The following is an 11,500-nucleotide window of genomic DNA, read 5'->3' as shown; positions in this document are numbered from 1 at the left end:
CAAGCCACAATAAGAATGGGGATGAGAAGAATGGGTTTCACACAATATCGGAGTCAAACCTGGACCTTCGGGGTGACAAGCCAACTATAGGCGACACCACCACTAGCCAATTAAATCTGATATGTCCTAAGTCTTATATGATACCTTTAAGGTACATGATTCCAAAAACTGACTGTTATGACTACCCCTAGGAAATGTTATGTCGACTCTCGGAACTTAGATTGGGACAACATTGTTTGTTTGTTGTTTTACACCGCACTCAGCAAGATTCCAGCTACATGACAGCGGTCTGTAAATAATCGAAACTTGACCAGATAATCCAGTGATTGATATCATGAACATCGATCCAAGCAATTTGGATACGAATGACAGGCATCAACCAAGTCAGCGAGCCTAACCACCCAACCCCATTAGTCGCCTCTCACGACAAGGATAGTCGCCTTTTACGACAAGCATGGGATGCTGAAGACCTAACCTACCCCAGATCCGGTCCCTACATCTGGATGGAAGGGACACCAAAAAAGGACTTCGCATATTGTACCAAGGTGGGGAATCAAACTCTGTGTGACCAGGGAAAGCTTCAACCACTAGACTACCCCACCATCCCTTCACTACTACACACAACATGAAAACAAATTCATTGTTTGAAGTATTGATAGCTTTAATCATAAATATAGTATTTGGATGTAAGTGTTGCATGGCCATTAATAAGCTTTGGCTTCAGACACACACAGGTCATAAACACAGTCACGTGTGAGAAAGGCAGGTCACTGTGGCATTGCACAGATTCGCAACAGTATACAGTACAGGAACCTATAAAACTGATTTCGGTACTGACAAGGAAACACACCGTAAGTGATGACTACAAAATTTTGGCCATATTGTTCAGAAGTATAAAACAATGCACTAAATGGAATGTCTACATTTGACACTGACAGGCATAGAAATTAATAGCTGTGGTAACCCTAGTTAGACTGACATATCAACCATTAAAGCTGAAGTTCCTAAGAATAGACTACTGCACAACATGCTGTACCTATTGAGTATAGTGAACCTACCTATTGAGTATAGTGGACTGGCCTCAAAGAGGCACCAGGCTCTGAACTCTACAATGCTTTCTAGCATTGCCTGCTGAAACTCATCAGCTACTGTGAGTTAATTACAGGGATGAGAAAGGCTATTTTCCTTTTCAACTGAAACCATAATTTAGGGTGTTTATGAGGGGAGCCATCAGATTTTAACAAATTTGTGGTCACTGAAATTTGTTGATCCGCGGAAGATTCTCAACCCTGCAATTTGCAGACTTGCTGACGGTGACGAGAGTTTGGAAGGGCAGCAAAGGCAATGCAGATACGCATTTATGAAGGCTGATGAAGTTCTAAGCCTGTTCATCAAGCTACATCTGTCCTGCCTAAAGACACTGGAGGAGAGAAGAGACACACAGACCACGCCTTCAAAGCCTATACATGTATGTTCCTCCTGTCGCATGAATGATCAAGAAACAGACTTACCCTAAAATGAACCAACTCAAATTTGATTTTTACCAGGAATTGCAAAATACAAAAGGTAGGACCACTAACAACTACATAGCCATAGATTATAATCATTATTGATCATCATCAACAATAGATTATAATAATCCTTGAATATCATCAGCATTGAAAGATCACTTTGTTTTTATATGAAGGTAATGCTGGACACAGTCACTGAAATAATGTTACACCAGAAGACGTGCACAAATATCAATATCATAATAACTTCACCATTAATGGAAGCTCGCAAAAAGGTCACCATGGTAATAACATCAGCAGCTAATTCCATAGCAACCACATAATGAGGACATTATGACAAAGATGGACACTGACAACACCTGAGATCGATACAACCTAAGTCTTGTGTTGACAATGTCCCTGCATAACATTACATTAATACACTGACAAATTCTGGACAGATTCAAAATGACAGCTGGTGTTTTCCTGAAAATAAATTATGATATGTAATATCTTACTCATCAAAACAGGTGCAAACTTACATAAATGTGCCGGAAATAATACTGTTACATATATATCAGTGATGTTAAAAATCTGCCATCTAAGACAGTCACATGAGTATCTGTGAGTGGTGGTGGTGGCGGACCATGAGATATAATGCAGCCAGCAAGCATAGCCAGGTAGATGCCAGCCTGACTACCTCCACGTGTGATTTGTACTTTGTTCAAGTATGATGTGATGACCACCAGCTAGGATGAATTATCTCCCTTGTCCCGATGCTGACTGCCTCATTGCTGGGCAAGGAAGGTCCTGATTCTCTGGAGAAGCTCCTTCTTCACGTTGTCTGGGACGAGAGCTGCCGGGACATACAGAACATCCGTCAACAACACAGGAAAAAGAGAGTGAAGTAGTTTACATATTAAAATACATTTTTGTAAAAACTCTGAATGGTATTCAGAAATAAATATACACAACTTAAATTAAATTAAATAACACCTGATTCTTTCATATTACTATAGACCCGTGAAGATTCCAGGGTAGAATAGGTCTTCAGCAACCCATGCTTGCTGTAAAATGTGACTATGCTTGTCGTAAAAGGCGACTAACGGGATCGGGTGGTTGGGCTCGCTGACTTGGTTGATGCATGTCATCGATCCCAATTGCATGGATCGATGCTCATGATGTCAATCACTGGATTGTCTGGTCCAGACTCGATTATTTACAGACCGCCGTCATATAGCTGGAATATTGCTGAGTGCGGCGTTAAACAACAAACAAACAAACAAACATATTACTATAGTTCACCTGTCATACCATGACAATCAAACTTCTTTTGAGTAGCATATATATACCATGGAAAGAAATGCGGGAATTGCTATATAGGGAAGCATGTGATTGGCATGAAATCTGATATGCATTTAACCTTTGAAGATCTGGGTTAGAATAGCTCTTCAGCAACCCATGCGACTATGCTTTTTGTAAGAGGCGACTAACGGGATCGGGTGATCAGGCTCGCTAACTTGGTTGATGCATATCAGTGTGTCTCAATTGCGTGGGTCGATGCTCATGATGTCAATCACTGGATTGTCTGGTCCGGACTCGATTATTTACAGACCACCGTCATATAGCTGTAATATTGCTGAGTGCGGCGCAAATGACAAACAATCAATCAATCAATCAATCAATAATATTCATTTGAGCAAGGACTGCATGCTGTTGTGCACCATAATCATGAATATCACAGCGACATCACTGTGTAAAATACTTGTGAGTGAGTGAGTTGGGTTTAACGCTGCTTTTAACTGTATTCCAGTTATATCGCGGCGTGTCAGCTTAATGTGGGAGGAAAGCCCGAAGTGATGCAGGTCGTAGACGTTTACCAGTTCGGTGAAACCTATGAGCACGGGTATGGTGCTGACAAACCTAGAAACATAATGGGGCGAACCGGGATTCGAACCCACAATCATAGGTTTCTGGCGTGCCCATGGGACGCAACTCTGCACAGCAAATCGCGGCGCTTTAGACGACTGGGCCACCCATACTTGAGTCTTGAAGATATATTAAGAGCCAGAACAATGTGAGTCTCGGAGATATGCAAACATCTTAAAAATATCTCAAATATAATACTTGAGTCTTGTTAAAGTTCAAGGTAAGATGAACAGCTTCAGGACTAGGTTACAGATATAGCATGATCAGCCACCCATTGTTACCAGTTAATTTTCATCAAAATCAATTCCAATAAGCATGGAGCATTGGCTGCCTATTCTCACCCAGATATAATATGAAATTTGCTCACTGACCTTTTGATATGGTACACAGATCTAAACATAAATCCATTGTGTTCCCTTCTTTTTTATGTGTCTGACAGAGCTTATTTATTAACAAAGTGAGTGAGTGAGTGGGTTTAATGCTGCTTTCATCAGTATTTCAGTCATGACATGTTGGCTTGATATGAGAGGAAAGATCAAAGTGACCCAGATTGGAGATTCTACCAAGATCATAATCATCTCTGCACAGTGTATCATTGCAGTTAAGTGAAGGAACGCTGCACAGGGTATCTTGGCAGCGGTGGGAGGGAACTCTGCACAGTTTATCATTGCAGATGTGGGAGGGAACTCGCCACTGTGTTTCCTGGCAACAATGGGAGGTAACTGCACAGTGTATCCCTGCAAGCTCCTCACAGTGATATCCTGTTAGTGGAGCTCTCTATACTTTCGCTGCCACCAGTAAAAGCTCCCCACTGTGATAGGTGGTTACAACAATGCTTGGAGTTGAACTCGCAACCGACTCACTGTTATGTTTACAAACAAGTGATGACTGCTGTGGTGCCGAATACTCTTACCCCTGATTAATTATCTTCTTTGTTTGTCAATTTGAATTTGATTCCTTACAACTATCGTGCCTATCGTGCATTTGGTGTAGTAAGAATGTAAGGGTGAAGTTTGTGATTTTCCGTTCGTCTGCAATCTTGAACCAATTCAATCAAACAAACAAAAAGGTAAATTCATCTGCAAAATATGGTCAGTCGTAAACCTTTTCAAAATTCACTATGATGACATTCCCAAAGCATAAACAACAGTATAAACGTTACCACAGCCTCTGTAATTATGTGGTGAGTGCCTACCTCTGCCTTTAGGTGTGATCTCTGCCACCAGGTCGTCAACGGTGATGTGCTCCAGGCCCTTCTGCTGAACAATCTCTGTGTGAGGAGAAAACAACAATGAATACACAAAAAAGTACTGAAACAAGCTTCTTGATCTATACAAAGCATCCACTTTCAATGCCATTCTGTGATCACGAGACACACCAAACTAAGAATATGCATATAGGGTTCTATAGACATTATATTACAGTCACTAAACACCTGCAATAGTTTGCATGTGCCAGACTCAACACCTGCAGTAGCTTGCATCCGCTACACTCAACACCTGCAGTAGCTTGCATCCACTACACTCAACACCTGCAGTAGCTTGCATCCGCTACACTCAACACCTGCAGTAGTTTGCATGTGCTAGACTCAACACCTGCAGTAGTTTGCATGTGCTACACTCTACACCTGCAGTAGTTTGCATGTGCTACACTCAACACCTGCAGTAGTTTGCAATGTGCTACACTCAACACCTGCAGTAGTTTGCATGTGCTACACTCAACACCTGCAGTAGTTTGCATGGGCTACACTCAACACCTGCAGTAGCTTGCATCCGCTACACTCAACACCTGCAGTAGCTTGCATCTGCTACACTCAACACCTGCAGTAGCTTGCATCCGCTACACTCAACACCTGCAGTAGTTTGCATGTGCTAGACTCAACACCTGCAGTAGTTTGCATGTGCTACACTCTACACCTGCAGTAGTTTGCATGTGCTACACTCTACACCTGCAGTAATTTTCATGTACAACACTACACACCTGCAGTAGTTTGCATGTGCTAGACTCAACACCTGCAGTAGTTTGCATGTGCTAGACTCAACACCTGCAGTATTTTGCATGTGCTACACTCAACACCTGCAGTAGCTTGCATCCGCTACACTCAACACCTGCAGTAGTTTGCATCCGCTACACTCAACACCTGCAGTAGCTTGCATCCGCTACACTCAACACCTGCAGTAGCTTGCATCCGCTACACTCAACACCTGCAGTAGCTTGCATCTGCTACACTCAACACCTGCAGTAGTTTGCATGTGCTAGACTCAACACCTGCAGTAGTTTGCATGTGCTACACTCAACACCTGCAGTAGTTTGCAATGTGCTACACTCAACACCTGCAGTAGTTTGCATGTGCTACACTCAACACCTGCAGTAGTTTGCATGTGCTACACTCAACAACTGCAGTAGTTTGCATGTGCTACACTCAACACCTGCAGTAGTTTGTAGCCTGTAGTTAGTGAGTTACTACACACAGAACAGTTTCCATGCTACACATGCAGGGACTATGTGCATGCCCTCTGGGTCACCTGTACACGGTCTGTTAGATGTGTGGGCAGAACACAATGAGGGACTCACCCTTGCAGTACTGTTTGAGTTCCTCTCTCCATCCACATTCGATCAGTCGAGTCCGCAACAACTCCTTCAGTCTGTGTGAACAAAACACCAGGTATACAGTAACCATGGTAGCAAATCATCAAGGCCCACTTGCACAAAGCAATCTTAGCGCTAGGACTATATCAAGTCTATGTTAGAGTATGGTAGTAACGATCATCATACGATCATAGTGCTAAGATCGCCTTGTCCAAGTGGGCCAAGATATAAACAGCAACTAGCTATCACATTATTTCATTTTTAGATCTGATGTCATGGTCGTGACATTGGACGAGTAGTAGTACTTGTATTTCTTAAGGTTCTAGGTACAAATCCCATATTGTTACCTTACCTGTCTCTCTCGCCAGTCTCAACCAACTTCTGGTTGATGGTAGCTCTCATCTGAGCATCCTTGATTTTCCTCTCTTGAAGGCTGAAAGAGTCCACACATATGACACTATGAAAGTTTCACGTTTGAATCTTGTATAGGCATAATAACATTAGCCTTGTCTGAATTTGCTAAAATATATTAGCCAAAATGTCCTCTTATGAAAGTTGTAAAGCAATTAACTGATTTAGACTTACAACCAGGGAATGCTACAGCGAATCTGCTTGCTACTTTGTGGTCAGATTTGTGGACAATACAATGCACAATAAAAACACTCTTAGTCGGTCATACAGACCCTGAAACAAATACATCCAATAAAGCCCATGCAAGTCTATAATGCTGGGCAAGTATAGATTACTGCAGTATGATTATCAGATCTGAAAATGAAGAAAGTCTCTTGGCTCCTGATTATATTTTGTAACTATCATTAAACAAGTGTGTTTTTTTGTAAAATGTTCATTTTAGAGGCTAGATGTCTAAAACACTCTTTCACCAGTGTTAACATGCTTAATGTCTTCTGTAACATGAAGGATGGCTTTTTTTCTGGATGTACTATAGAAATGAGCAGATATTGTTTTGGACTGTAATTCAAAGTTTAGATATCAACCCTGAACCATGTTGCCACATACTGATGTGTATGAAGCATTCAGAAAAGTTAACACTGTTTAACATTGCATAACATTCTTATGCTGGAAACATACTCACAGTAAGTGCAAAAAGCTTTTATCCTGAATATGACTTGCAGAATTGTTTTCAGTAGATTTTAATCTAACATACAGGCCATTGTTATCTAATCTCACTGCACTGAAATAAATGTCACCAAACTCTCGATTTGAACAAGTGGCTGAAGACACAGATAGTTTTTTGAGTTTATTTCACCATATGTCAAGTCAATGCAGCGTTAGAAATTGGCACAAGTATGATAGTCCTTGACAAACTGCCCAATAGTTAAGGTATCAACTATCATAAGGACGAGTAGAACTTTGCTTTTATTAAGGGTTTTGCTATATGTTATCATTATAAGGACTAGTTGTCAGTTGACTAAAGCAATTTGTTTCTATCACTGCAATGTAAGTAAGTATCTATGATGTACAGATGCATCATACAAATCCTGCCAGCAATTCCATAATTTTTATTGTCTTCCATATGTATCAAGATGTACTGCAGTGATGACGTTATTGGCCTTTGTCCTTGTTGATAATGATATTGAGCATGTTGAGTGATTTGGTTGTTAGTAAATCATTAATGACATATAGTTATCACATGTCAACAACTAACTTTGATTTAGATCCTTACTTAAATAAATAACAAACAATAGTGCACCAGACTCATGCTACACTGCTAACAGGACATTGTGTTGAATCTAGGACTGGGACGAGTCCAAATTTACTACCCGGGTACCCACACCCCTATTACCCGACCCTACCCGGGTACCCGCTGTTGTTGTCAAGAGATAGGTACAAAATGTCCGATTTGGATAGTTTGACAGTAGCCCTGGCAAAATATATTTAGAGACACGTATAGAACGATGTGGTCATGCATACACTGAAGTGGACAGAAGTTTTAGCTTTGTTCAAACATATATAAGTCAGAAGGAACGTGTTCATAGTCATGAAGAAATGCTAACATTAGAGACTTAAAATTGTCGTGTAACCATGTAGCTATATAATGAATTTTTGTCATGAAACAATATCACATGACTAACCATGGGTCCGGGTAGTCCTGTGGGTACCCGGGTCCTACTCAGGACCTACCCGACCCAGATACCCGAGTTACCCGTCCCAGCCCTAGTTGAATCAAACCATCCTAATGTCACACCTACAAAAGACTATTCAAATTTCGACAGCCTAAGCCTAGGCCTTGCTACACAGATATGTTGGCAGAATGCCCGTGACTTAAGACACTGACAATGTGCTTCAACTGTAACAACGTTTATACATATCCTAATATATGGCACTGTGCCCTCCTCAGTAAGTAGCGTAAGTCGATTTCCTGTCGTGCACCATGTTCTACTGTCTTTTGAATGATCGCTAAACACTGCGAACAAAGTAATTCACACCACAGAATGTCTGTCATATGTCCACCTGTGTGAAGAATTCCTTCAACTGATAATAAAAAGGCAAGAAATCGTCTAAAAACACGTGGAAATATCCACATATCAAGGTCATCTACCACAATTATATTTTCTGCTCACAATATGTCTTAAATTAGTCCTTAATAATGAAAAATGTTCGTATTTCACTCAGATTTGATACTTACTCCGCCATCTTGGAATTCAGACTCCTTGAAAGAAGAGCTCCAAAGGGAGTAATCATTATATCTATAGACTACTGACCATCCCTCGATCAGAGGCTTGTCAATGTCATGGCAAGTTTCAATCAGGACGTTAGAAAAACACTTCATCAATCTGCTAACGACAGGTGTATCAGTAGTAGCATAAAACGATAACATAAATTACGTAAAATGTAGACAATGTCCTTGTCTTTATTTATTAACTATGGGTGACAGAGACATGTCCAGACGTTTGAACGGGTGGTGTTGAGTGGTTGTCGAATTACCATAAAACGTCAAATTGGGGTCCATGTGTTATTTTCAAAGGAATCCACGGGTTCGGACTGATAGAAGCCACCGATAACCATATCATATTTAAAGCGTATTTTAGTTTCTTTTCTAAAAGACATCCCGACTTCTGACCTATCTATTCATAAATGAATGAATGAGATTTTGTGAAATCGAATACAATACGAAATACGGTCTTAATCGAGTCTTGACCAGGCAATCAAGTGATTGACATGAATATCGATCTACGCAGTAGGGATACGATGACATGCATCAAACAAGTCGACGACTTTGACCACCCGATCCCGTTATAGTCGCCTCTTACGACAAGCATGGGTTGATGAAGATCAATTCTAACGGCGGATCCAGCATTTTTTTTAAAGGGAGGGGTCCAAAATATCAAAATCCTCCCTCAGATAATTTTATTGTCTACAACATACAACATTTAGTTTTCAAAAGGGGGGACCACCTGGACCCTCCCCTACACCCCACCCGCCCCTCCATGACACACACACCTCTGCATCCGCCTACGAATTCTTACCAGGATCTTCATGGGTCGTCGCTTCTGTTTTAAAGCTCATCTGTGACGTCATTCTATTGTTTGAACGCTCCATTATTTTTCAGGAATGGAGAGTTGCTTGTCAACTGTACATTATCTTGAAGCAGCATTTGAATTTTTCAAATATTTTCAACTACAGAATATTTTGTCAAAGTGTAAAAGTAGGGATGAGTTTTAAGTAGGGGAATATCCTCATAACTCTCCATTCCTTAAAAATAATGGGCCTCGGCCTCTGCTCCATTATTTTTAAGGAATGGAAAGTTACTCGGACATTCCCCTCTACGTAATGAACAGAACTGGCTTCGCGACATTTCTGAAATACGCTAAGTAAGTCCCCGTAGATGCAACTTACACTTATCTCAATCATATTTACTTGAAACTTTGTATTTCGCTAAACACGCCCTTCGCATATGTACATATATTACTAAGGAATATCGAGTAAAAAAATGATACACAGTTACAAATATGTGAAATGACCTATTCCAAATGTATTGATAATCTGTGCCTTGCTCTAATCGCCCGGAGTAAAACGGACAAAAAGGTGTGTCCACTAGTAATTGATAAGGCCTTGGGGACAAAGTAATACCGAACAGGCGGCGCGTCTCTTCCTCGTTCAGAGATGTAGTGAACTCCACATGGAATGTAAACTGAGGGGCAAAAGAAAGTATACCGAGATTTTTTTTTATGTAATTGAAAATTGAAAGAACTGTTGTAAACTTTGATTATATCTGTTTAACCGTTACTCATTCCTGCAATAGTATTCTGTGGCTGGGTACCGTTGTGTAAAAATAAAGTGGCACAATGAAGAAAGTAAGAAAATAATTTGCAACCACATACCCGCTACCATGTTTCAAATGTAAAAATGCGCCGAAAAAATTATTGATTTTCAAAGATAAGGTGTCCAAGATACCCGTCAGGGGTTGTGTAATAAGCGAAAATATATTTTAATTTTAAAGGTATTAAATCAAATAATATTTGTTTTAAATTAATATTGTATAGAAGTATTCTTTGAGTTAAGCCACTGTAGAGTTCATTTTTAATGTAATGCTAACTTGAGATTTTTCAGTTGAAAATCAAACGTGATTAAATCAACTGAGAGGTATAGAACTGTCATTTGCACTCAGTTTCTTACCATTTACACGTGAAGTAGGACTTGTAGTAAGACTATATGCGGTTATAGAGTATTACATTGTAGGCAGGGGATTATGCTTGCCGTAAGAGGCGACTAACGGGATCCGGTGGTCAGGATCGCTGACTTGGTTGATGCATGTCATCGTATCCCAATTGTGTGGATCGATGCTCATGGATTGTCTGGTCGAGACTCGATTATTTACAGACCGCCGTCAGATAGCTGTAATATTGCTGAGAGCGGCGTTAAACAACAAACAAAACAAAAATAATCTCACAAACAAACATAGTAAGCTGTGTGGGGTAACATGGGGTAGACCCGTCAGTGCCCTCATCCATGACCTATGTTGTTTTAAGGTGCGTGACAAATGGGACGTGTTACTGATGGGAGGGTACCGTCACCAAACATACCCGAAGGGATTTGTAAATGTATCTGTATATGGTTCACGAATTTTCTGCTGATTGATAGTTTTTGCTCTAAACCAGGTCAACCTCAGCCTCGCGAGACTTCCTTCTTGAAGTGTTTCTCAATACTTGTTTTTAATCCTTTTTTTTATTACACCTTATATACTAATTTGCAGAGATCGAATAAACAATGTGTTTTAAAATTAATTTAATTCTACAACCAATACAAAGGTTTAGAATTGAAATAACTCTGTAAACAAAGCAATAATAAGTTGGTGTTACTGCTGTACCGCTAAACTAAGATCTAATTTTAATGAGATTGATATTGACAACTTTGTGTTTATGCAATCGTTGAATGAGAAACCAACAACGACGAAAGTTCACCCCAAATCACGTGCAGTTAACATAATGATTACTCCCTTGTGTTTACACATAGTAACGTGACGTCACAAA

The 11,500-nt window shown here is 40.3% G+C and overlaps 1 protein-coding gene across 1 annotated transcript; it reads right to left on the bottom strand.

Annotated features, from left to right (window-relative positions):
* Positions 1 to 643: 643 nt before the first annotated feature.
* LOC124133923 (transcription and mRNA export factor ENY2-like) lies at positions 644 to 8,748 on the bottom strand. The gene is made up of 5 exons (XM_046498505.2): positions 8,656 to 8,748; positions 6,361 to 6,441; positions 5,994 to 6,064; positions 4,615 to 4,689; positions 644 to 2,346 (listed from the first exon to the last, which is right to left on the bottom strand). The coding sequence occupies exons 1-5, from the start codon at positions 8,709 to 8,711 to the stop codon at positions 2,279 to 2,281; spliced, it is 351 nt and encodes a 116-aa protein (XP_046354461.1). The 5' UTR covers positions 8,712 to 8,748; the 3' UTR covers positions 644 to 2,278.
* Positions 8,749 to 11,500: the final 2,752 nt, after the last annotated feature.

This window comes from Haliotis rufescens, unplaced genomic scaffold, assembly GCF_023055435.1.
Source record: "Haliotis rufescens isolate VD_foot unplaced genomic scaffold, xgHalRufe1.0.p SCAF_17, whole genome shotgun sequence".
Taxonomy (NCBI): Eukaryota; Metazoa; Mollusca; class Gastropoda; order Lepetellida; family Haliotidae; genus Haliotis; species Haliotis rufescens.
Note: the sequence above shows the minus strand (reverse complement) of the source record. Positions and strands in the feature narration are given on the sequence as shown.